Raw genomic sequence first — 27,770 nt, 5'->3', positions numbered from 1 at the left:
TTCGGAAAACATAGGAATGGAAAGACTGACCTACATCGCTCAAGGAAAACAAAAAGAATTTGAAAAACTATGGGACATATACATGTACATTGTATTAACAGTCTGAGATCTTAGAATGTAATTACGTCTTCTATATACAGATATATTTTTCATTTTGTCTTTGCAAGCTGTGTGAATGTGTGTGTGAATGTGTATTATTTTTCTCTTTATTTTATTTTTATTTATTTAATTGGGTTGTAATATATGACCTACTCGTGGTCATCTTGTTTTGAATTCTCAGTTCTTGTCCTTTTTTTTTTTTTTGAAAAATAATAAAAATATGGGGGGCAAAAAAAAAAAAAAATGACCATCTAAGGTGCTAGTCACACCATCTGTTCGAAAAATAATTTTGACCCATTATTTAAAAAAAAAAAAAAAAAAAAATATTAGACATCAATTAATGATCATAAGCTAAAAGTGACAGACATTTTGAATCATAAATATAATTAATTACCTTCTTATGGCTAGGTTGAAACAAAAGCGGTTGCGTGATGTCTGTAAACGGGGGTTTCCAGGGTAAAACGGACAAATTAAAAATAGTTTGGGGGCTTATTGTGTCAAGAGTCTGCTGCGGCAGCATATAGACATATTGCTCTATCAAACACAACAGTTGTTTTGGCTTAAAATACAGCAGTTTATTTTAAAGAGGGGTGTATATATATATATATATATATATATATATATATATATATATATATATATATATATATATATATATATATATATATATATACATACGTATGAAAGTATACGTATAAGGCAATCCCCACCCCCATTTTTATTGTACGTTGGCGTTTACGACTGTCTTGTAATTTGACATGCATATCTTTGATCCAATTAAAATCAAGCATTTGATTTGGCACCCGGAAAAAGCTTCTCAAGCATCCAATAGAAATATGTTTAGAAATAAAGAGGCCGACCCGATTCGTCCAATAGCAAATGGGGTTGTTTCATACGTCTGCAGTGGCATTTGCTCCGCCTCCGGCCTCCATTTCTGAACAGAGGGGACGCCGCCGATCTCAAGTCTTCGACCGTTTTTTTAAACTGAGTTAATTCATTGAACTCGACTCTCTGACTGGAATTTGGGTGATAATCTGGAGGTCGGGGTTCAAACGCCGTTGCTTGCTCTACGCTACTGAAACGGGAATCGAGCCATAACCATTTTTATTTCACCTTTTAACTTTATTAAGCGGTGTTTTCCGCCTTTTTTCTCCCACTCTTGGCCGCCCCACTCACTCCCCCCTTGTGTGTGAGTAGGGGCCTGCTAGTTTGGTTTGGCCACGAGGCTCATCGTTATATTTGCTACGAGGCGATGGCGGAGTTCGGCAACGGGCTGGCGGACGAATCGCTACTAGATTCCGACCCTGGGCACGCAGAGCTGGAAGACACGGGCGTGGGCGACGAGGAGCCGGGCTTAGAAGAGGGGGAAGCTGCAATTGAAGACCCCGTAAGTGAAGGGCATTGTTTCAGTGGCGTATATCAACGTGACCACGAATGGCGATATCCTAGCCATTGTGGAGCGCTCTATGATTACGTTTAAGTCGACAAGTAAATTCTATCTACTCCTCACAAAGGTTTGTGTCACATGTCCCTGCGCACAGCTATCACAGCCAGCCAGCTTGGTATTAACCGCCATTACGGTTCGCGCAGTGCAGTAGAATTGGGTGGTGACATGCGCGATATCGGCAGCCATCTTGGCGCAAGAGGGGCGCTAGTTTCTGCGCCAGCCAGCGACACCGAACCTCTGAATACAAATCGCCGCAAAGATGCAACTCGGGGCTTTATGAGCTAGTCGGGGGCGAGGGTTAGGACACGGCAGCCTCTGTACACCGCCGCGCCAGTCATCTTGCTTGCTGAACCGCCTTATTTGACGGTAATGGCACGTTTTGTGCTCCCTTTCCACTCCAAAGCTTTCTCGCTGCGGCATGTCAAGCACCCGTGTCGGGACGTGAAAATGACCTATTGAGAAGCGGCTAAAGCTAGCTTACATTACAGTACTCGTGCTAGAATCAGAACCGGTCTCGGGCGTCGCTGACTAGATAAAACGCGCCTTGTTGAGACTAAACGTAGGACACGGATTGATATATCATAAACTACATTGTTTCTGGCCACGCATCGACTCTACGAGATGGCTTGATTGGAAATGGAAGACGAGCGGCGTGGCGGATGTCTTCTAGCGACTCGTCGGGTTTCGTTTGGGCTACAAAAATGTACATTTTCTTCTTTTTTTGTTTTAATCACGTGGATCCCGATACGAGCGCCGCGTCGGTCTTTAAGGCGTGTCTGTCTGCACCCTCTCAATGCACTCGTTACAGTCAGAGGTTGAGGATGGTTCAATTCACCTGCCATTACTAGAATTTCTAGTAAGACGAGCGATAACATACCACAAGTTGTTTACACACGCGTTTTCCATTACTATTTGTTGTGTGTTATTGCATCTGGTTAATGTGTTGGTTTCAGTGTCTGTGGAAGAATTGCCATGAATGGAATTGGAATGACTCCCACTGCATTGCACCATTCAGGATGGTCCACGCTCACGCGGGGGACTTCACCATCTGTGTCTTCGCAGCGTGAACTGTATATTTACGATTATACAGATGTCAGGGCTTGATACACACCCATAACAGGGTTTCCCCGAGGATTTTTTTTGAAGCTGTGGTGGTGGTGCAGGGTTCCCACGGCGCTCTAAAAGAGTGTTCAATTCAAAATCTGGATAATCAAGGTCTTAAATTGTCTTGAACTTCATGGAAAATTTCCAGACAATGCGTTTATGCCAGGGAAATCACTGTAGTACGCTGGTAAACTAATGGCTTTGTGCTAAATACGAGAGTTTGGAATTGGTATATATTTTACAGTATGTTGTCCGCAACCTGTGCGTACATCAGCGGCAGGGGCGTAGGTTTGCATAGGGATGGTAGGGAAATAACACAAGTAACTTTTTGGGAAAACCAAACTCTTAAGCAACCTTATTTACATTATATGACTTCTGTTATATAGGAGATAGTCTTCCCGTATGTTGTAAGGATAGATTATTAAGTGAATTATTTTCATTATGTTCGGACTTACATTTATCCCTTTTCACTTGCTGAATGTGACAGTCCCATTTTCTCCCCTCAACCACACGTTTGATTGGCTGATGACCTGCCCCCCCTCCCCCTCCACATGCTCACACATTGACTCACAGTCCCGACAGAAATACGACATGTCGATAACATGCCGCAACCTCCATCCCCTTCAAAGTGGAGGAATATTAGAAGTTTTTTTTTTTTTCGGCCAGCAGCAACCACTGTAGCTTTCATTATTTTTGATGGGTTTGGCTGTGCTGGTGGACAAAAGCAGTAGTGTTTTACCTGAAGGAAGGCTCCATTTTTAACATTTTTGTTATTCCCTGACTAAGACATTTTTTCATTTATATATTTTTTTTATTTAGACAGACAATGTTGAGTGGCGAATATTTTTTTTTTAGCATTTCTAGATAGTTAAGAGATTATAAAAAAGTGTTTTATATAATTTAAGTCATGTTCAAATATTGCTATTGAAATTTGCTAATAAAATCCAGATATTTATTCTGGAAGTTTTCAAAATGTTTATTAGTTTTTGAAAACAAAGGTTTTAATTAGTGTTGCACCGATACCATTTTTTGGGCCCGATACCGATACAGATACCTGGCTGTGCAGTATCTGCCGATACCGATACCATTCCGATACCACTCTGTTTGCAAAAAAAAAAAACCACAAAAAAAAACATATATATATACATATGTGTGTGCGTATAACAGATGCAACGCTACAGTTAAGTCACGGTTCGGTACGATTTTCAATGCAATTCAATACATTTAATGCTCTGAAACAGAAAATACAACTGATTATTATTATTATTTTTTTTGTTGTTGCTAATAAGCAAAAATAACAGTGCCATCATATACACAAGCATACATGTGAAAGTTTAAGTCAATACAGATTTATTTTTGCATTGATCTTTTAGCCCATCAATTAATTAGGTTAATATTCATGAGAAATGTAGCCCTAACCCCCCGTTCACCCAATCTGTTTGGTCTTATCAATGTCCCGTCCCCAACAAAATTTGTACATGCAGGTTATGCTGTTATATGGTCCTTACCACTGTTGAGACCAAACCTACCCCCTTAGCGACTTGAGTTGTCGACATGACACCATTTCCTGGTTATTCGCATTTGTAGAGTAGCGGGAATATGCAGAGATCGGGAAGTGTTAAGTTAATCAAAATGGATGGAAGATGGTTTATTTAAGAAGTGGTTGGCCTCTAGTGAATATAACAACAGTGCAATTCATTTTGATTGGCTTGCTTCCAATGAGTATATTGACTAATCCGTGCAAAACGACCGGAAGTACTCCTTCCGCCATTGCTTAGGTGTGCGTCACACAGCCTGCAGCAGCTAATGTTACTCTTTACATTGATGCTGGGCTGCTATAGGTGTGCAAACACCCCAGTAATGGCAACCAGCTACTAAAGAGCGGCGTACACAAATCTCTTCTCTGGTTGGTCATATGTCAAGAGGCACAGGTCAGATTGCGGTTGTTAACAAATTATTTGAATTATTTTTCTGCGACCCTGTAGCCAATGCGCCACAAACCGGTGCTGGTCTCCGACCTGACGGTTGGGGATCTCTGATATAGATGACAGGTAGGAGTGCACAATATCCATTTTTTTAAACCCGACATCGATAACTTCCTGGTCCTCAAGGCCGACACCGATATGATAACCGATAATATATACATAATTTTAAAATGTATATTCACATGGGTTTTTGAACATGTGTAGGCCAAAAATACTAGTAGTGGATTCAGCATAGACTTGCCTTTGACCTAACCAGAATTTTCATGATGGCATGAAGATTATTTAATAAACAAAACAAAGACAACAGTTTTGACTTCCAATAAAGGGCCCATAAGTATTTTTTAGAAAAAATTTGAGCCAATCACAATCAGTCAATATCATTGACGATGTGTTCCCCTGAACAATAAGCACTGAACTAAAACAAACATAAACCTAACAGGTATTGTGCTTTGTCTGCAGATAAAACATTTGGTGCAAGAGAGGAGACTTTTGTGGTCTTGGTCCATGAAACAACTCAAACGCACACATCCCAATCCACCGGCACCGTGCCAAAAATATATTATGGGATGACGTCAGAATTCCTATTATCGGACCAATAATTATCGTGCACCTCTAAATTTACAGACTGAGGAAAAAAATACAATTATTTAAAAAATTATCAGGCATTGTGAGCAGTTATTCACAATGTTACCCATGCCTTGAGTATTCTTTTTACCAAATACTTTTTTAGGGATGTCCCAAATGATTATTTTTCTCCCGATTAGTCTGCAGACTTAACGATTAGTCGACTGGTCGAATTTTTTTTTTTTTTTTTTACCTAATTTTGTTGACTATTATTAATTCACAAAAACATTTTGGAACACTTAAATTCTTTAAGTACAAATAGACATATAACTAACAATAATAAATCAGAAATGAACAATGAGATCAAATGCTGATGGCACTAACTAGTGCAAAAGAATGGAACGTAAACAGATTCAGAACATTGTGACGTAACTTTTTTAACAGGATTTGAAACAATTCTCTTTTTGTGGTATGTCTGTATTGTTCTCACCATTAGAGTGAGCATCAGCAGAGTAGATACATAAATGTCATTAGGGCCGAATAAATAAATAAAAAAAAAGGACTGCAAGATTAAAGTCCTAGTATTGCTACTAGGGTACGCACTTTACATACATGTATTTAAGCTGGGAGCTACGACAAAGCATTAGTATAAAGTCTTCTGTTGATAATAATTTGATGCACATGAAGCAAAATAAGGATTTCCTTAAAACAGATTCCAAAACAAGATGCAAGATGCTTTCAATATCGCTGATTATAACGGCGGCGGCAACACGCTACGTGAAGTATGTAGCAGCCTTTTCAGCTACTCTAGCCCCTAATACTTCGTTGTACGACACACATAAAGGCATCTTCAACAAATGTCGATACGATCCGGCAGCTTGTTGTCTCCTGTCATCTTCCAAAATTATACCTGGGTGACGGCGCTTCAGGTATTCATTCATTCATGGCCGACGTGCTGCTGTGGTATGCAAGCTCGGCATTGCAGAGACTGCACACACCAATGACACACTCCTTTTTGTTAAAATCCGTCCATGCTTTGACCACTCTGGTCTGCTTTTTGGGCTTTGTGTCGCTCTGCCCGCTTGCATCCCGAGTGTCCGCCATTCTCAACTTTCCTGTTAATTCGCCTTTAACTGTCGACGAGATATTTTGCTCATCGACGAATTTACGTCATTGACAGTGTCAACTAGTAGGGATTGTTCTACTTTTTACTTGAGTAAATTTTTGATTAATCTTAGTAATTTTTTGGCTACTCTGCCCACCTTTGTTCATGGGCCACTAGTTCCCCAACACAACAGTGTTCAAGGAGCAAAAAAACGATGACCATTGTTGATATTTAGTTTCTTTCACAGTCAAGTCTTTTCATTGTCAGTGTGATCTCAACATGTAAATGTCACAGAAATGCATCCTGTGACTACTGTATTTAGTGAACAGAAAAAAAAATCAAATACATAGCTGTTATTTAGGGACTATAGTCAAATGATGATTAAGACGGTTGACCCCAAAGATGTTAAATTTTTTGCAGATGGTTTTGTTTCTAAAACTACATGGAGGGTCGGGTCAAATGTTTTCACAGGCCATACGTTCCCAACCCTTTCAATGTTTTAGTAGGTATGTGGTACTACAGTTTGTAAAGAGGCAAATGGATATAGGGCTGTCACTAACAAATCTTTTTTGGATCGATATTCCTATTGATTATTCCATCTAATGACCCCACCACCACCACTTTCATTTTTACCACTGTTGACCGGGAGTTGTAGTGCCTGGCTTTAAGTTGATAATTTTTTCTTTAATCTTTTACCCAAAAATAATTAAAGACCTACAAAAGTTTCCTTGTTTAAAAGAGAGGCCTCATTTGTGACAAATATGTCACTTAACATGGTGGAAAGACAGACTGGTTGCAGCAATGAGACGAGTGACTACTGTATTTTAGGCTGGAATCATTTTTGTGCAACTTAGACCTAATAATTACAATAAAGAAATGTTAGCATGCTCAGTAGAAAAGCTTATATTTGGAAGTAACAAGTCATACTAAGATTTAGATTTGGGCTGCAGGTATAGATTTATTTAATCGATTAATCTATCAGTTCGAATAATCGAATAATCAGATTTGGAACATTTAGTGCGTTGCGGAATGAATTTTAGGAGATGTAAAACAAAGGTTCACTAAGATTGCACTTTGAAATGAGCATTAAATGCAAACGCAAAATAAAATTCCCTAGTGTTTTTTTCAAACTGCAGAATTTCACTTTCATGTTATTAAATTAAAATACTTGAACGTAAGCGTCAAACGGTATTAGAAAATTAATAAATGAGGATCAAAGTACAACAAAAGAACAATTGGCTAGCTTGCCAAGCACACGTCCGCGAACTTATATACTATAAAATTCAAACTAAATTAGAAATGCATAAACAATCATATTAGCTCAAACAAAACTTAGAATCTTTTGTTGGTCTTTACAGGGTGCAGCTGGATCCAACCGTGTTAGATGAGTAATGTCATATTCAGTGTTGCCACGAGAGGGCAGAGCATCCGTCCAAATGAATAAAACTAAATGCACTTTAAAAACAAATCATTGCAACGCCACTCTAATGAACGAATCCTCGACGCAGCAAAATTTGATTCAAGTTTTTTCTTTGTGAATTATTCGAGTTTAATCATTGCAGCACTAATTTAGATATTTATTAGAGGTTATGCCATTTTAGGCTCATTGCGTTTATAGGCAAGTAAATTGGTTTCTAAATGAGTTTCGAGAGGGCAAACTTGGATCAAATGGGTTAGTTGAGTTGCAAATACAGAGCACGCAGTTTGACATATTTTTTCCAGCCGTAATTGGATTTCAACACGTCTTGGAGAACAACCGTTGGTGACCTTTTCTTAATTGTTATTACTATGTACATGAATAGGCTATGCTAACATTTGTGTATGTGCTTCAGGAGCTGGAAGCTATCAAAGCCCGGGTGAGAGAGATGGAGGAAGAGGCAGAGAAACTGAAGGAACTGCAGAATGAAGTGGAGAAACAAATGAATCTAAGCCCCCCGCCAGGTATATTTTCCATTTATTCTCAGTGAAATAATCTACAGTGGTAGTGTAACTCTACTTGCGAAATTAATTGGTTCTGGAAGTAGTTTCGTAACTTGACAATTCTGTAAGTAGACATGCGTTTTTCATGTAAATGCCCTAATCTGATCTGCTTCATGTAAAAACCAACTAAGAATTTGAGTAAAGGATCAAAGTTGATATAGTCGTGTAAAGTTGTTGTGACACTAGGAGCGAATTAAGTGGACGCCGGGATACACACATACACATACACTGCTGGCCAAAAGTATTAGCACCCCTACAATTCTGTCAGATAATGCTCAATTTCTCTCATAAGAGGATTGCAATTACAAATGCTTTGGTAAAAATATCTTCATTTATTTTGCTAGCAATAAATTATCATTTCATACAAAACTCAAAAAATGGGCCGGACGAAAGTATTGGCACCCTCAGTCTAATACTTGGTAGCACTACCTTCCGAAAAAATAGCTGCGAACAAGCGCTTCCGGTATCCATCAATGAGATTCTTACAATGCTCTGCTGGAATTTTAGACCATTCTTCTTTGGCCAACCGCTCCAGGTCTCTGAGATTTGAAGGGTGCCATTCTCAGATCTCTCCACAGGTGTTCTTGGGATTCAGGTCTGGACTCATTGCTGGCCACTTTAGAAGTCTCCATTGCTTTCTCTCAAACCATTTCCTACTAGTGCTTTTGGAAGTGTGTTTTGGGTCCTGCTGGAAGACCCATGACCTCTGAGGGAGACCCAGCTTTTTCACACCGGGCCCTACATTATGCTGCAAAGTTTGTTGGTTGTCTTCAGACTTCATAATGCCATGGACACGGTCAAACAGTCCAGTGCCAGAGGCAGCAAAGAAACCCCAAAACATCACGGAACCTTTGCCACGTTTGCCTGTGGGGACAGTGTTCTTTACTTTGAAGGCCTCGTTTTTTTTCCCTGTAAACTATGTTGATACTTTTTCCCAAAAAGCTCTGCGTTTGACTCATCTGACCAGAGAACATTGTTTCAAAACGTTTTTGCCTTTCTCAGGTAAGTTTTGGCAAACTCCAGCCTGGCTTTTTTTTTTGTCTGTGGGTCAGAAGTGGGGTCTTCCTGGCTATCCTACCATAGAGTCCCTTTTCATTCCGATGCCGACTGATAGTACGGGTTGACACTGTTGTACCCTCAGACTGTAGGACAGCTTGAACTTGTTTGGATGTTAATCAAGGTTCTTTATCCACCATCCGCACAATCTTTCGTTGAAATCTCTTGTCAATTTTTCTTTTCCGTCCACATTTAGGGAGGTTTGCCACAGTGCCATGGGCTTTACACTTATTGATGACACTGCACACGGTAGACACAGGAACATTCAGATCTTTGGAAATGGACTTGTAGCCTTGAGATTGCCCATGCTTCCTCACAATTTTGCTTCTGAAGTCCTCAGACAGTTCTTTGGTCTTTCTTTTCTCCATGCTCAATGTGATGCACACACGGACACAGAACAGAGGCTGAGTCAACTTTAAGCAATTTTAACTGGCTACAGGTGTGATTTTGTGATTGCCACCACCTGTTATGTGTAACAGGTAAGTAACAGGTGCTCTTATTTATACAAATTACAGAAGCATCACATGATTTTTCTAAGGGTGCCAATACTTTTGTTGGGCCCAATTTTGGAGTTTTGTGTCAAATGATAATGATTTATTTTTTTTCCCGTCCTCTTTTGTGTTTTTTCATCGCGAGCAAAATAAATGAAGATATTACTACCAATGCATTTGTAATTGCAACCATTTTCTGGGAGAAATTGAGCTTTCTCTGACAGAATTGCAGGGGTGTCCATACTTTTGGCCAGCAGTGTATGGGCCAAAATTTTACTAAAAAAGGGTGGAAATGATCACAAAGATTTTGATCATTTCCCAAATTTTCAACAGATTGAAAATGGAACTACAGTGCTTCATTTAGAAATATTTGAACATTTTCATTGCTGGCTCATAATTTGTTGGTATGCACATGGTCTTTTGCAGTCGGCCCAGTCATCATGTCGTTTGAAGAAAAAATGGAGGCAGATGGCAGATCTATATATGTTGGAAATGTAAGTTTTTTTGTGCGTTGTGTGTATTGTGTGAAAGAGGGAAAATCCTCTGTTACTATGGGCTATTTTGTGTCACGATAAACATTATCTAAAGCTAGTGAAATATCACACCCCTCCCAAGAAGTTTAAAGCCAAACACTTTGAGAAGAGTAATATTTCTAAATAAAAATCATCCTCCTCCTTCAAGACCACTTCATGGTGTAATAGAGCCAACGAAGCACCATGAAGGTTTGAGCCATGTGCAAATTAATTGGCTCCAAATTGCTTCAAGAAGTTTTACTTGGCCATCAATACTTCAAGGCTTTTAAATAATATTTTGGGTGAAGAATGTTGTTGATTTCCCCCGTGTTTTAGGCCAATGCATTGTAGCTTTGTGCTTCATGCCTCCCAGCATGCATTACGGTGCTACAAATGTAATGGTAAAAGTTCATGTTGAGATAGAAGCGTATGCATTTGCATGCACAATGTAACTGCAATTTGTTATGAACAGCCAATGTCGTCACAGTATGATGTACTTGGATCTTATACAACACAGAACGACGACTGATTCAAAGTGCTTTATTATTGCACCTCTACAAAGCATCCTTGGTTAGAGACAACTAGAAGTCACTTTAAGAATAGCTGATGTGCTGAACAGTGACCCGGAAGTTCACAAGGACTGCAAGCTTTTACTTTCTGCCCGACGTATAAAGATATTGGCGATATAAGATCAGCATAACGATGTGATTTTACATCGATTTGAGGATATATATAGTCAGATCGTACATAGCTAGTTGTGACTATCGTTGGTCATAAAGATACGTTCAACTATCTCATAGCAGGCTGCTTCCGTCAGACAGTTTGATTACAACAGACTGTAGTATCGCAACGCTTAGTATGAAAATTCTGATGTATCGTTTCATTATATGTGAGGAAATTTGCTTGCATTTTAATTGGAAAATGACTCCATTCATTTTGATTTAAGGTGGATTATGGCGCGACTGCGGAGGAACTTGAGGCGCACTTCCATGGCTGTGGTTCTGTAAATAGAGTCACCATTCTCTGTGACAAATACACAGGGCATCCCAAAGGGTAACGTATAAATTAAAGATTAGATTTACATTAAAGGTGCTATGAAAACAAATTTGGCACTCAAATCTGGGCTTCCTGAAAAGCTTTTTATGGATATTCCACCCCAAAAATGATGTTTCAGGGAACGCCCCCGATTTCCCTCCCAGCAACCAGAATTGATCATGTCCAGCTTTTTAGCGCTGCGCTAGCCAGTATGTGTTGAAACAATGACAGAACTAGGGCTGCAGCTCTCGATTATTTTAGTAATTGATTAATCTAGCAACTAGTTAGTTCAAATAATCGAGTAATCAGATTAGGAAAATTGAATGTGTTGCAGAATAAATTTCAGGAGATCTTAAAGGCTTGCTAAGATTGCACTTTCAGAAGGGCACATAAAGTGAATACAAAATTAGACTCCTAAGTGTTTCTTAAAACTGCAAGATTGCACTTTCATCTAAAAATGATTTAAAATAACTGATCTTAGCCTCAAACGGTATGAAGAAATAACATGCGGTTCTAAGTACAGCAAAATAATAATAATAATACATTTTATTTCTAGAGCGCTTTTCCAACCACACAGACGCAAAAGAACAATTGGCTAACATAGCAAAAGTCCGCTAGCTTAAAGTTACTGTGACAGCATAAAAAAAAATCTTAAATGGCATTGTTATGTGAATTGGAATCATATTTTGAGACGATACGACTATATGCAATAATTTGGCAAAGCGCAGATGACGAAAAATTAGTCTTTTAATCTGCCGTTTACCCCCTGCCTGTCATTATAGCGCTCTAGCGTCCCCAGCTGGGGGATAACGTCGGTGGGGTCACGATTTCATCAGATTTAGAATGCACCCCATTGAGGCGGAATTATTCAGAACGAGAATGCGATGAAGAGAGCAGCAAAATGTCATTGTTTCAATCTCTCTATGCCAATATTTTTACAGTATATTCTTTTTATCTAAGTATTTTCCCCAATTGCTAAATAAATGGTATAGTCATTTCGAATAACAGTTTAGGCTAAATGGAATATGAAATATTAAAAATGCATTTATCCAGTACGACATGGCAAAATTACTCCATAATGGTCAAAACTGTCGACTTCTTGCACCTCCTAAACGATACTATATGCCACCGGAGTTAGTCCGGCTTTTGTCATTTCCCTGCCCCCGGCTTCGGACAGCGTAAACCAGGAGGCGTGACAGCTAGCTGACATGCTAACCCGAACTGAGCGGCCTTTCCAAATCTTTTTCTCGCCTTTCGAAGCGAAAAAAGTGATTAGGATCTCATTTCATTGAGCTCTTTCTGTCAAAGTTTTGGATGGATTACTGTCTAAAATATAGTCTATCATTTTAGTCACTTGCTGTTGTATTTCACAGCACCTTTAACACTGTTGTTCTACGTCTTTTACGGTGGAATTCTTGCTACAACTTGATTATGCTTTTATGTCATAGGTTTGCTTATATTGAGTTTGCAGATAAAGAGTCTGTAAGGACGGCAATGGCTTTGGATGAGTCCCTTTTTAGAGGAAGACAGATAAAGGTAGGAATTGACTCTGCCACTAAAGGTTGGTATTGATTGATAATTCTTGTGGATTTTTAGGTTGGAGCCAAGAGAACAAACAGACCTGGCATCAGCACCACAGATCGCGGCTTTTCCCGGGCCCGATTCCGATCACGGGGGGGAAACTTCTCATCGCGCGCTCGCTACTACAGCGGCTATACACCAACCAGAGGTAGAGGACGGGCCTTCAGGTCAGTGGACGCTATGGGAGGACACTTTATCTGCATGAATATCATCTTCACCTGTTACACTCATAAAACGGTTGAGCTATCCCCTCTGTGAGCAGCCATACATTTTCTCACATCCCGCATGGCGTTAAATTTTAATCATGCATCACAACACCTCTGTGGCTTTTCTTAAGATCAGTAAATCAAGTTGAAAGATTGTTGAGATGGCTAATGAAATCAAGTTTGAAGATTGGCTTTAATCCACTCAACTCAAGGATACGTAGAGCATTTAACTTTTCAGGAACCTCATGAATATTTAGTCCTTGTTTTTTAATGATGGCTTATTCCATTCTCCCTTAAGATGAGCACAAAGCGCGCACGGGGGTAGGCCAGTCGTGATGTACAATAAGTCAATGATTTGCACGGTAAATAAAATTGGGTCTGTAATTTTCTCGGCTGCAATGAGTCGCCGCGTGCGTGTGCGTTAACTTTGCCTATTGATTGCAAATGAGATTTCAGTTCCTTTCAGATTTTTATTAGTCATCAACACACCGTAAAATGAAGTTCTGATATACAAAATGAGAAAACGTACATACACGTACAGGCTAATGGAAAAAGACAATGTCACTTTAGCCTGCTTTTAATCAATGTCTGTCTTCTCCAAAATGCAATCTTCGCATTTAAAAGGTGGCACGTCAAACATAAACACTCACTGGTTTACAGCATTTGCAAACCATGCAAAAAAAAGTTAAAAGGATACAACAAACACCATATGCGTGTGCAAAATAAAGTACTTTTTTTTTTTTTTTTTTTTTTTTTTTTTTTTTTTTTTTTGTTAGAGTGTAAAGCTTACGGTTAGTGGCTTAGCACGCAAATACTTTTGGGGAACATTTGAAAATGTCTTTCCAATCCTATTTTTTTTCTATTAGTTTTTGTTTTGTTTTTCAATATGATAATAATCTTCGAGGTTGTAGAGGTAAGTGTGAATATGCAGAGAGAGTGAAGTTTAAATTTAATAAAAAATGGACGGAAGCTAGTTTACTGCATTTAAGATAATGGTTTGTTTTGAAAGCGTTTGCATTTAATTTTACATATAAACATGAAGTGGTAAGTTTTTGTTTGAGCTAATTTGATTGTTTATCCATTTGAAATTTAAAATGTATATAATTTTTGTGGGAATGTGTGTTTGAAGAGTTAAGTGCATTGTGAAAGGAAAAAGCTGGCATTTTATAGAATTTAAGCTAGCGGACTTTTACTATGCAAGTTAGCCTATTGTTTTGTTTGAGTTTGAGGCTAAACCAGGTGTTTTGTTTTTAAATGCATTTATAGCTCTCGTGAAATGAAAGTGCAATCCTGCATAGTCTGAAAATACTGGAATTTTATATTGTATTCACATTTAATGCTCTTTTGAAAATGCAAGCTTAGCAAGCCTTTGTTTTTCATCTCCTAAAATGTATTCTGCACCGATTTAAATGTTCTTAATCCGATTATTTGAAAGAATTTATTGATAGATTATTCGATTACCAAAATGATCGATAGTTGCAGCCTTAATTTACTTGCCTACTTAATCACCAGCGGGGCAACATGTCTACTCATTGTCACATTTTGGAAATGCCATGTCTCATCTGTGAAATTCATTGCATGGCATGTAAAGAACTTTTGCGCACTACTGTCTTCCTATCGGCTTAAATTACTATATTTGGGTCAAAGCCATGGGTACTTGCGATGAGCTACTGAATAGTAATTCTTTGAACAGTTTGGAACCAGTCAGCATGTTCATGCCCGCCAGTAGCCATGTGTTGATGACTCTAGTTCATCAGTTAACTTTTTGTAAATGGCTATTGCTTACTTGTGGAATTTTGACAGAAACACGAGCATTTCTATACTCCAACATAGCGAAAGGGTCGCTGTTGCCAAGTAGGTGACTCTGGAGTCTTGATGAGACTCTTATCAGAACTCTTTGTCAGATAAATGCTTCAGAACAACTCGTACCTAATCACGTTAGATTTGTGACATCTAGATTGGAAGTGGTACAACAACTTAGTTGTACGTAGTCTGTACAGGCTAACCTTGATCAGTCTTCACACATTAAAGTCGTCCTCGTATTTTATCTAGTTGTTACTGGTAGCTCTGCTCAAAGGTCATGTTCAATTTTAGGACTCTGCAAGCCACAAATATAACATTGAGGGATTGATCTTTTACGTTTAAATTTTGGTGCAACACAAGATAAGTTGACATTAAAAGAATTTTGTTTTAGTTTGCGTATGGAAATGTCATTTGTGCAGTCTTTTTTTTAAAAGCGTGAATACAAGTAGTCCTCGGGTTACGGCGTACTCGACTTAGGCGATTTCAACTTTACGACGCCAGAGTATCATAAACAGTACCTTATTGTACCTCACAGTATTGTATTTTTTACCTTAATTCATTAATATTATTCTGGCTTAACTAAACGTGAAGTTGTTCAGCTTTACAGACGGCAAACAAGGCAATTGTGGTTTTTGAAGCTTTCTACTTTTCACTTTTGACAATTTGTAAAGCTGTAACACTTATATATACACTTATGTTCAGAATGACACGCATTTTAACGATAAAACCCTTTACACAAAACAATTGATGTTCAAACATCCATCTAGTTCGATCAATATGAAGATGTAGTAGATTAAATTAGCCTAATTTGCCTAACAAAAGTCCGCTAGCTTAAATGCTACGAATACTAACGTATTTACTATTCCCATAGAAAATCACTCACACGCAACACCATAAACTGTAGCTCTAAACTTAATTACAAATGCATACACAAACGTATATTAGCTGAAACAACTTACAGCCTGATATGGGCCAAACCAGAGTGCAGCTATCTTTTGTCAATGTCAGACGTCTGTCATACAAGGCGACAGTCCGGCCAGACCCATCGCTGCCACCAGAGGGCAGTGTATCTTCCATCATTAAACAAAATGCTATACATTTGGACTTTTTAGATAGTTCTTTTGTAGTGGTGCTTAAAGGTTTAATTCTGACTTAGGAGGAAATTTGGGTTACGTCGCCAGTGTAGGAGTTCTGTAAGTAGACTTGTTTTCCATGTAAATGCCCTAATCTGTTCCAAGCCCCCCAAAATTCAAACATAAATGTTTTATAATGCATAATAATGCATCAAAACATGTAACAAATAAATGTTACAATTTGATTATTGGACAATAAACATAAAATCATAGTTGTGTATGTATAAAAACAAAAATAGAGTAAAGAATAAGGGTTAATACGCATGTAAAGCTGTTAAAACACGAGGGGGTTAGGGTTACGGTTAGGGTTAGGGTTAGTTAGCTGCGAGTACCAGCCATATTGTATTTTTGCCTTTCGTATCCTGAAATTTCTTTCTTGACAAGAAGCAATATTTTCTTGTTGAGGCGTTTCTTAACCAGAAAATTCTATATGTAGAGATGTTCATAAGTAGAGGTACCATTGTGTTTGCAACTGGAAGCAAGAAACACTACTACTGTAAATCGTAGCCAATGCCGCCACAACTGAAACAACACAATAAGCGTTTAAGAGGACGCTCGCTACACTGTTAATGCTAATGTTAACGCGAATGCTATGCTAACATTTCAAGTTGCATTTAGTGTGTGATGATCACTAAGCGCAGACCTTTTAAATGCTAAAGCAACATTGCATATTCTCTCTTGCCAAGATAAGAAAACAAATCTTACAGTGGCCTTCAAAACAAGCCTGGAGAGCAGCCTAGCTTGAAGGACATCCTCTCAACAGTAGTGAGGGAAGTGTGGTAGAAGGGCAGCACATGTCATATGAGTGACACAATGCAAAAAACTGATACAATACAGGCTGTATTACAATATGACAGAAACCTTTTTGGTCTTGTCGTCTCACCGTTCGATGAAAACTGTCATTTGTCTCATTTTGTTTTAGTTACTTTGATTAGTTTTAGTGATCTACTGATATGGGTTTTTCAGGACCGATACCGATTATTAGTATTTAGAGGGGCCGCTGATTTTTGTAGCCAATATTCATTTGCAGTAAAAGTGTAAAAAATGAAAAGAAAAAAACAACAACCTTAATTTACCATTACCATTTAACCAATCAGAGGAAAGGGTGACAGCAGGCAGGAGAGAAGTGCGGGGCTGTGTCTGAGCCGAAATAATAAGTTTTGAATTGATTTTTCATATTGGCCGGTAGGATTAAAAAAGAGAGGCAGATACTGATCAAATGTACAAATATCGGCACTGATTATCGGTCTTCTCTCTAGTTTTAGTTCCTTTTTAGCTCGTCACATCATCATCATGAAAAAAATTGTTAGTCAACGAAATATTTTTACTATTGCCATTGTTGACGAAAAGGACAATGCTTGGGGGTAGGTATGTGCCGGTATAACCTTAAGCCAAAATATTACGGTTGCACAGTATCACGGTATTGCAATTACAGCTCTAAAAAGTGTTACTTTGAGGCATCTGGGTTTTAAAAAAAAAAATTCTGTATTGAACAGAATTTTTATTTTTCAAAGTATATTAGCAAATTGGAACATAAAAAAATAACAATATTCTAAATACAATAAATGCAGTCCTTTAGGTGGGACTAAATACACAGCCACAGCTCAACATTATTAGAATCAGAACAAAAATAATTGAATTATTTTCCATAAAAAGCATGTTTGTATGACTCGTATCATGTTTACATTATAAACTCTTTCCAAACACAGTTGCCAGAGAGAAAAAAAAAACAAAACACTAGAGGCGTCCGAAATTTCCAATTCTTAGATTATTCGCGATCGAAGATTCACAAACATCCAAATTCCGATTATTATACCAGGTAAAGCGGAACTAAAGTACAAGATAAAAAACAATAATCGATTTATAATAATCGTAACCTCTGAATCGTAATCTAGAGGTACCTCTCATAGCTGGTGGGAAATGTTCATGACGGTCTTTATCAACCTTTAATTTTGTATAAATGCAAAATCATGTTGGAGGTATTGCCTCCTCGGCAGCCACCCTCCGGAAACGTGTTTTACATGTCGGTTGGCCCTCCTCTGAGCTGCAGCTGTCTGTAACTTTTTTCTAGCCAAAGTATTCCCATACCAGCTATTTTGTTTTCTTCGATGGGGGAAAAGTTCAGGATTTTCACCTCTTCCAGCCATCCTGTAGCACAGCTGACTTACTGACGCTGAGCAACAACTAGTGGGGGAGGGTTGAGCCTTACAGGTGAAAGCGAAGGATGGATATTTGGGACATAAAAAATAGCTAATACCTTGGACGGTATGACGGAAATTTTTTGAGGTTTTGAAACCTTGACGTTTTCATACCACGGCATACCTTAAAAACCGGTAATCGGCACATGTCCACTTGGGGGTTTGCTTCTGTCAAGTCTTCAGCTTCTGTCATTTGTACTGCCTTCTAGAGTTTTCAGCATAGTAATAAATCTGTTGGGCGTATACTGCGTTGAACTCCTGCGGGATTCATTGTCAACCACTTGATGTTCTTTGTAGTGCTGCAACGATTACTCGAGTAATTTGATGGGAAAAAACATTTGAATTAAATTTTGCTGCATCAAGTGTTTAATTAAAATGGCGTAACTGTTTTGAAAGTGTTTGCATTTAATTTTATTGATTTTGGTGGATACACTGCCTTCTAGTGGCAATAGTGAATATGACTTAACTCATTTCACATGGATGATTCCATCTGCTCCCTGTTAAGATCAACATAGGCTAAGTTTGAGCTAATGTTTTAGAATGCATTCATAATTTACTTTATAGGTTTATTTAGTCGTTTTTTTGTGGGAATATGTGTTTAAACAAAAACAAAAAAAAAGCATTTTATATCATTTAAGCTAGCGGACATTTGCTATGCAAGTTAGCCAATTGTTCTGTTGTTGTACTTAGCTCGTCATTCAGTTTTGTTTTTATACCGTTTGAGGCTCAGCTCAGGTATTTTAAATTTTTTATGCTCCTTATCCGATTATTTGAACTAACTAGTTAATCGATTAATCGACTACAAAAATAATCAATAGCTGCAGCCCTCGTTGTTTGACATCTTCCCCTTCAGTAAATCCGAATTCAGGAAATTTGCCATGGTTTTAAAATTGCTGTAAACTGTTAACTGGAGCCACTTCATGCCTTAAGTTTTCCGAATCTGTAACCTCCACACCGTTTTCGTATGTCCTGTTAATGTGCGCACTCCCAGAGACCAAGATTCATTACTGCAGCCTGATCTCAGCATCAGTCCAATGTTGTCTTGTTTGAGGAGCTTATGTGTGTAGAGCTGTCATTGTGTTTGGCTTGAATTTGTTCTTGAGTAAGTGAATGTGTGTGAGCTGTGTCAGGTCTGCTTGTTTTTCTTTTTAGGTAAAAAAAAAAAAAAAAAACTTTATCCCAAAGGTCTTTTCTCTTGAATATTAAAAAAAAAGCTAGAGAGAGAAAAAGAGGGAGAGTGTGCCCTCTTCCACACACTCACTTAGCTGTTGAAATGAAACACTGGTCCTTAATACTTGATTCTAGTTGATTTCGCCAAACTTAATCGTTTTGAACACTGTCCCAGCTGTCTCCAACACACATTTTTTCCCCCTAAAGCACCACATACACATACACTAATTTGAATATCACACCAGGCAATTGGTGTCCATCTTCTCGAGCCAACCAGAAAGAAACTCACCCTCTTTTTCTCTCTCTCTTCCAGGGGCCGAGGGCGAACATCGTGGTATTGCCCTTACTAAACACTCCAACACCTCCCCTCCTTTTTACTATCAACCCTCTCCCTTCTCTGTTCCCAAACACAAACATATGCGCACCAACATACACACATACACGTCAAAAAAGCCCTTCCTTTTCCCCCAACAAAAAAGAAGAGTTCCAGAAGAAAAAAGAGAAAAAAAAAAGCCAAAAAAAAAGGAAAAAAAAAAAAACTTCTGGACAGAGAGACTGACTGGCTGCAGTGTGCATTTGTATGTGAGCGTGCGTGTGCGGACGTTGGTGCGGCCCCCCCTGGTAAGGTATGCGCTGGGCTTTTGGTGCAAGAAGTATGGTGGCAAGTTTTTATTTTGGTATTGTTGTTGCTTTGGGTGATGATGATGGTATCTCAGGCTGCAGGTGTCTCCTTTGGTCTGGCTGTGACATCCTGCTTCCACACCATCCACAGCCCACCCATTCACCCACCACCACCACCACCATAAAAAAAGGGGCGGGCAGGGGCTGAGTGACATGAAAAGATACTGTTTTTTTTTTATTTTATATCTATTCTGTGTTGTTCAAATGTTAAAAGTAGCCAGGTTCTTGATGTGTTTTAAGTCTGTTTGCTGTATCACCCCCACCCCCCTTTCCCTCTTTCCGTTTCTTTTCATTTTTTTTCTTCATTACACTACTATCTGGACAGCCACTAACCCGATCGCAATGGAAAACGAGACATGCGTATTTGTGTTCATTGTTGCGGAAGGCCATCTGCCCGTTCTCCTGTAAGACGAGCATCGTTTTATTCCGCTGGCAGACATCCACGTTTTGATTTGACGCGACCTCCTCCATGTCCATATCCGTGTCTTCTTTCTTCCTTCCTCTCGCCCCCTCCTCTCTCTGTATATTAGACCACTTCTTGTCGTTTCAGGTTTCAGGACCAGTGGAGGCTGACGACCCCTCCCCAGGTGGCGCCGCCGCCCCCCACTGTCTCTGCAGCATCTCTTTCTCTCTCTGCTCCCGCTATGCACACTCACCCCATTCTATCCGTGTGGGGGGGAGGGGGCCAGGGTGACCACAGGCCGGCCACGGGGGGAATTTACTATAACAGCAAACGCTGATGATGCTTTTAGTCCTTTTTTTTTTTTTTCCTTTCACAACTTCAAAACTTACATTCACACATTTAATTCGCACGACAGCACATTCGCAGTACAGATGCCACTAAACATGCCGCCAGCCCTACACGTGATTTTTTTTTTTTTTTTACACATCGCCAACCTAGTTGAGAGGCAGGCAGTTTTTTTTTTTTTCCAGGAGCGAGGAAGACCTCAGCAAGGTGTTTTTTGTGTGAGTGCGCACGTGCGGGGGTAGTGTTATAGTTTGCCCCCCGTCACATTCTGATGATGCGCAGTGCAGTCACGGCTCGTCAGAGGGAGGCTGACCAGCTCGTGGCGTTGTTTGATTTAACAAATGGAGTGGGCGAAGGAGCTTGTTTGCAACTTTTTTTTTTCTTGGGGAGGAAAACAAAAAAGAGGGATATGGGGGTTGGAAAAAAATTATTATTTTTTTTAGCTTTTTTTTAACCCATGGTTCTGTAATTACAAAAAAAATAAAGATGTTGTGTAAAAAGTTGATGTGTCAGTGAATTGAATTACTTTGAAACTATCACAATGGCAAACTAAAAATGTTTTTTTTTTTTTTTTAAGTGTTTCAGTTCCAGAAGAAGTGGGTAATAACACGTTACATTTACTCTGTTACATTGACTTGAGTAACTTTCTGAGGAAAAATACTTATAAGATATGAAGAAGAAATGCTACTTGTAGTCTGCTACTTTGGGCTACACTAGTTGTTACATTTTTCCTCTTTGCATATTAGTGGTAGATGAAGTACTTTTTTTTTTTTTATAACAAGAAAAAATATTCAAGGAAAAGTTCTCTCAAAATCATAAAATGCAGTATACACACAGTACAGGCCAAATGTGTGGACACACCTTTACATTTGTTTTCTTTATTTTCATGACTATTTACAGCGTACATTTTCACTGAAGGTAATAAAACTGAACATGTGTGGAATTATGTACTTAACAAAAAAAGGTGAAATAACTGCTGGCCAAAAGTGTTGGTGCCCCTGCAATTCGGTTAGATAATGCTCAGTTTCTATCAGAAAATGATTGCAATTAGAAATGCTTTGTAGTAATATCTTCATTTATTTTGCTTGCAATGAAAAAAAAAACACAAAAATAATGAAAAATTGAATCATTGTCATATTCCGGACAAAAGTATTGGAACCCTTTGAAAAATCATGTGATTCCTCTCTAATTTGTGTAATTAACAGAACCTGTTACTTACCTGTGGCACATAACAGGTGGTGGCAATCACTAAATCACACTTGCAGCCAGTTAAAATGGATTAAAGTTGACTCAACCTGTGTCCTTGTATGTGCCACATTGAGCATGGAGGAAAGAAAGACCAAAGAACTGTATGAGGACTTGAGAAGCAAAATTGTGAGGAAGCATGCGCAATCTCAAGGCTACAAGTCCATCTCCAAAGACCTGAATGTTCCTGTGTCTACCGTGCGCAGTATTATCAATAAGTGTAAAGCCCATGGCACTGTGGTTTAACTCCATATATGTGAACGGAAAGGAAAATTGATGAGAGATGTTAACGAAAGACTGCGGATGGTGGATAAAGAACCTTGACTAACATCCGAACTAGTTCAAGCTGTCCTGCCGTCCGAGGGTACAACAGTGTCAACCCGTACTATCCATCGGCGTCTGAATGAAAAGGGACAATGGTAGGATACTCAGGAAGAACCCAGATAAAAAAAGCCAGGCTGGACTTTGTGAAAAACTTGCCTGAGAAAGCCAAAAACATTTTGGAAAAATGTTATACGTTGTCTTTTTAAAAAAGAAAAATGTTTATTTTGTCTAAAGGTTGTGCTACCAAGTGTTAGGCTGAGGGTGCCAATACTTTGGTCTGGCCCATTATTGGAGTATTGTGTAAAATGATTTTTTTTTGGTTTTTTTTTTGTTCATTTTGTCTTTTTTCATTGCAAGCAAAATAAGTGAAGATATTACTACCAAAGCATTTGTAATTCATTTTCTAGGAGAAATTGAGCATTATCTGACAGAATTGCGGGGTTGCCAATACTTTTGGCCAGTAGTGTAAAAGTATGTGTAATATTCTAATATCTTCAAAGTAGCCACCCTTTGCTCTGATTACTTTTTTGCACTCCTGCCATTCTCTTGATGAGCTTCCAGAGGGAGTCACATAAATATTTTTTGACTTCACAGGTATGCCTTTTCAGGCTTAGTGGAATTTATTGCTTTATCAATGTAGTTGGGACCTTCATTTGTGTCGTATTGAATGAGGGGTGTCCAAACTTTTGGCCTGTACTAATATATGGCGGAAAACACTCAGGTGACTTGAAGTTCTGCTCTGAGACCCCCCCAAATTTCAAAATTGTCCTATATGCATGTGTGATACATCATTAGAAAGCTTAAAATCTATTTTCTGGGGGAAGATAAACATTGAACAGGAGGGCGTTTAAAACAAAATTTAAACAGTAAAACCCTAACTGGAGGCGACAACAAGCGAGAGCAGAATTAAAGACGCCACGATTTTAACAAGACATCGCGTACTTACCTCGTTTCAATCCAAAAACTCCGTGTAGCATGTATCATCGAGTGTCAAGACACAGATGTGAATGGCCACAGCCAGATTTTTGGAGGATTTTATGGGTGAGATGTGGTAATATAACAAGGGTCATGATGCAGAAATCGCAGACATCAAGGAGTGGTCGAGGTGTTCTTTTTCATATATTCAAACCCCCCCATTTGTCTTTGTTTGGATCAATTATCATCTAACATTGGGGAAAATGCGACTAACAAAAAAATATAATCGATAGTTATGAGGTTGACATCAGTGACTGTTTTACAAACGCCATTTTTTTCATTGTGACGTAATTTGTTTAAAGTTTAAAATATGCGAGTGAATCATTTTTTTAAGTCCTTTTTTTTTTTTTAAACAAAATATTAGACTTCAATTAATGTTTCTATGTTAAAAATGACATTTTGATTAATAAATTACCTTTTTATGGCTGGGTTGAAACAAGCGGTTGCGCGAAGTCTGTAAATGGGGGTTTCCAGGGTAAGAGGGACAAATTAAAAATAGTTCGGGGGCTTAATGCGCCTTGAATCTCCTATGGCAGCATATAGACATATTGTTCTATCAAACACAACAGGTCTTTTGGCTTAAAATACAGCAGTTTATTCTAAAGAGGAGTGCAAGAGCAGAAACTGCTTTTTCAGTCTTGTCTGTGTTTTCCGCCATATACAAAAACGGTATACACACGTACAGAGATCGTGAGTCCACATTCAAAGAACAGAACGAGTGTGGCGGTTTTTAGGCGGTTTTTATTGGTCAATATCCAGATGTTTATTTATTTATTTTACTAATTTTACTCCAGAGTAGCGTTACTTCAAACTATTACTCAAGATTAAAAGTAGTCATCCAAAAATGCACTCAAGTAAAAAAAAAAAAAAGTATCCACTGAAAAGAATACTCAAGTAATGAGTAAAATTTTGTGTAGCTGCTTATTTTTGTTTGATACTTTTTTTTTTAAATCAATGGTATTTTTTTCCCTCTCAGCACAAACTTATCTATATGAACTTGTTATAATGAAACTGTACAATAACCCATTATATAACTACATTAAGGGGGAAAACTAATGAAGCATTACTCGTCCAAAGAGCATGAGTGCCCTGCCCTCTAGTGGAGAAAATAGTTTCTCTATTATGAAATTTAAAGGATCATATCTCCGGTTTTCCGTGGTTAATCGGGGCCAGGGCCGGCCCAGCCTATACGCAGACTATGCAGCTGCTGAGGGCCCCTGACCACCAGGGAGGCCCCAATCTGGCAATTGTTTAATTTGTGTTCTATTTTGTTTACTACAGTTTGCTTTATTTGACTTATGTGAATTTTGAGACTTGATTACAAGCTTAAAAAAATAAAAGTTCTTCCTTAACTTCTTTCTTTCCTCTTTTAGAAAAAGGTTTGGCACTATCTACTGTAAGTACTGACAATCATTTGGGGTGAGAAGTTTGAAGTATGCAGTGCAACAAAATCTGATTAATATACAAAATATGGACGTATGGGTTGGATTGCATGTATGGGTTTCACAGTACACTGTGACGAAATGGTGGGCCAAAAATATGGGCCCCTTTGCATTATTTTGCTTAGGGCCCCCAAATGGCCTGGGCCGGCCCTGATCGGGGCCAAATGAAAACTGGGAGTTTTAAATCCGCGCCTTCGATCCATATTGAGGGCAGCGCGCTATGTCAAATACTTCATTTGTTACGGTGCTTTTTTTTTTTTTAAACAAACTTTACTTACACAAAAGCAAATACACATAATGGACGAACAATTCACAAACAACAGATTTACAACAACAACAAAATGATATATATAATGGTCGGGGTCTTTTTTAACACAAGCCGTACTGTTTGCAAAGTCCTTTGGGATTCAAAGAGGAACTTAAATCGTCCAAATATAAAGAAAACATTTTCCCAAAAACATGAAAATTTGGTCTTTGATTAACATATTTTACACAGTGAATGTGAAATCTTGCCATTATTAAAATAAGATTTACAACAAATCTTTTATCTATTTCTGGTTCTTCAATGTTGGATAGGCCAAAGAAAATATGTCTAAAAACAATTTTCAATGATGGCACAACTTTGGAATTAATATAATTGTTCAGGTCAACCCAAAACATGTGGGAGTAAATACATTCCCAAAACAAATGGGAAATAGTTTCCTCTGCATTTGCACAAAAAGAACATAATGTCTCAATATCAATTTTAAATTTAACCATTGTCGTTTTTACAGGATAACACCTGTGAAGTAATTTGAGTGTGATTTCTTTTACTTTATTTCTTAATAAATATTTTCTAGCCAAAAGCCAAGTATGTTTCCATTCAAAATTTTCGTACAAATTATTCCAATAAGAAATTGCTGCAGGTTTGGAAATTATCTCCTTTTGAATTAGTCCTCTAAACAATGGTTGGAGGCTTCAGAGCTTAATAGTGCACATTTATAACCAATAAACAAGAGACTTTGGATCAAAGACTGGCACGTTACAATTTCTACCTTTAGGAGAATTTTGTAATAATTTTCGAGAGCCCTCTGGTATTGCATCAAACACAACAGAATATTCACGAGGCGTAACAACCATACTATAAGATAAAACAAAATTCTTGATAAGTGAAAAGTTGACCATCTTCGTTCAATAATTGACGAACTAAGAATATGTTATTTTTGACCCATCTTTCAATATACAAAGATCTATTTCGATACTGTATATCTTGGTTGTTCCAAATGTAATATCTATGTGGTGAAAAATTGTGTTTATCATTGACCATGACATAAGAAGTTGAGGGTGGAATTTGGCTAAGTTTGTTACGGTGCTTTAAAGACGCGTGATTGAACAGGCTTGCGTCATCATAGAACGGCAAGCATGCGTCTGATTGGTGTAATGAAGTCATGCGATTATTGTGGCGACGTCTCATTGGTGAAATTAGTAGCGCTACTCTTGGCAAGACCCCAATCACGTGACGTCACAACTCCGCCCCCCTGACTGGTGTCGCCATATTGTCCGTCAGCTCATCGTGTTTACATATTACCGCTACGTATAGTCCTCCTATTACTGCGTGTTTTTCTGCTTGTCTAAGGAATCACCGCCTCGTAAAAGAACCCAAAAACCTTCCTGACAATCGTTCACATTGATTAATCAAAATGGTGAAGGGATGTGTGGCGGTTGGTTTGCAGTAACAGAGAAGATAAACGGCCATTTTAGTAGTTGCTGGTTGCCCATTGTCAAAAGGGCAAATCTCGAAAGCAGCACGGTTTGTTTATCTCGGTCCATGATGCGTTTGTGTCGACAGCCGTTAGACAGCGGCGAAAACATCGATATGATGCCAACACGAAGGCAGGGGTCGGCAACCCAAAATGTTGAAAGAGCTATATTGGGGCAACAAAACTGGAGCCACCACAAAAAAAAAACTTATATAAGCCCTTAAATGAAGGCAACACATGCTGTATGTACCTACAATATATTAGCCTACTATCAAAATGACTAAGCTGGCTACACATACATATACATAATAAGCCTTCATGATAACTGTATTTTCCGCACTACAAAATTCACCTGAAATCCGTCAATTTTCTCAAAAGCCGACAGTGGGCTTTATAATCCGATGTGCCTTATACGGTGGGGCAAATAAGTATTTAGTCAACTACCAATTGTGCAAGTTCTCCTACTTGAAAAGATTAGAGAGGCCTGTAATTGTCAACACGGGTAAACCTCAACCATGAGAGACAATGTGGGGGAAAAAAAACAGAAAATCACATTGTTTGATTTTTAAAGAATTTATTTACAAATTAGAGTGGAAAATAAGTATTTGATCACCTACAATAAGTTAAATTTCTGGCTGTCAAAGAGGTCGAACTTCTTCTAACGAGGTCTAACGAGGCTCCACTCGTTAGCTGTATTAACTCATTATCGGTATAAAAGACACCTGTCCACAACCTCAGTCAGTCACACTCCAAACTCCACTATGGCCAAGACCAAAGAGCTGTCGGAGGATACCAGAGACAAAATTGTAGACCTGCACCACGCTGGGAAGACTGAATCTGCAATAGGTAAAACGCTTGTTGTAAAGAAATCAACTGTGGGAGCAATTATTAGAAAATGGAAGACATACAAGACCACTGATAATCTCCCTCGATCTGGGGCTCCATGCAAGATCTCACCCTGTGGCGTTGATATAACAAGAACGGTGAGCAAAAGTCCCAGAACCACACGGGGGGACCTAGTGAATGACCTACAGAGAGCTGGGACCACAGTAACAAAGGGTACCTTCAGTAACACAATGCGCCGCCAGGGACTCAAATCCTGCGCTGCCAGACGTGGCCCCCTGCTGAAGAAGGTACACGTCCAGGC

At 38.6% G+C, this 27,770-nt stretch overlaps 1 protein-coding gene across 4 annotated transcripts; it reads left to right on the top strand.

Annotated features, from left to right (window-relative positions):
* The first annotated feature begins 1,013 nt into the window (after positions 1 to 1,013).
* On the top strand, positions 1,014 to 21,078 carry pabpn1 (poly(A) binding protein, nuclear 1). Of its 4 annotated transcripts, none has more exons than XM_057824541.1 (7): positions 1,014 to 1,486; positions 8,137 to 8,245; positions 10,258 to 10,325; positions 11,290 to 11,396; positions 12,827 to 12,914; positions 12,975 to 13,126; positions 20,701 to 21,078. In XM_057824541.1, the coding sequence occupies exons 1-7, from the start codon at positions 1,352 to 1,354 to the stop codon at positions 20,888 to 20,890; spliced, it is 849 nt and encodes a 282-aa protein (XP_057680524.1). In that variant the 5' UTR covers positions 1,014 to 1,351; the 3' UTR covers positions 20,891 to 21,078. The 4 variants fall into 4 exon arrangements, with proteins under 4 accessions (XP_057680524.1, XP_057680525.1, XP_057680526.1 ...); XM_057824542.1 differs by having other exon boundaries at positions 1,016 to 1,486; positions 19,783 to 20,852; XM_057824543.1 differs by lacking the exon at positions 1,014 to 1,486 and adding an exon at positions 1,538 to 1,912.
* The last annotated feature ends 6,692 nt before the right edge of the window (positions 21,079 to 27,770 follow it).

Source organism: Corythoichthys intestinalis, chromosome 20, assembly GCF_030265065.1.
Source record: "Corythoichthys intestinalis isolate RoL2023-P3 chromosome 20, ASM3026506v1, whole genome shotgun sequence".
NCBI classification, from domain to species: Eukaryota; Metazoa; Chordata; class Actinopteri; order Syngnathiformes; family Syngnathidae; genus Corythoichthys; species Corythoichthys intestinalis.
This window is presented reverse-complemented; position numbering and strand designations above follow the sequence as displayed.

What these genes read in the sequence shown, in the direction of transcription:
- pabpn1 (XM_057824541.1), top strand. Translation starts at nt 1,352, where the DNA reads ATGGCGGAGTTCGGCAACGGGCTGGCGGACGAATCGCTACTAGATTCC. An exon ending in TACACAGGGCATCCCAAAGG is followed by an intron (nt 11,397 to 12,826) that starts GTAACGTATAAA and finishes TTTATGTCATAG; the next exon opens with GTTTGCTTATATTGAGTTTG. An exon ending in GGTAGAGGACGGGCCTTCAG is followed by an intron (nt 13,127 to 20,700) that starts GTCAGTGGACGC and finishes TTGTCGTTTCAG; the next exon opens with GTTTCAGGACCAGTGGAGGC.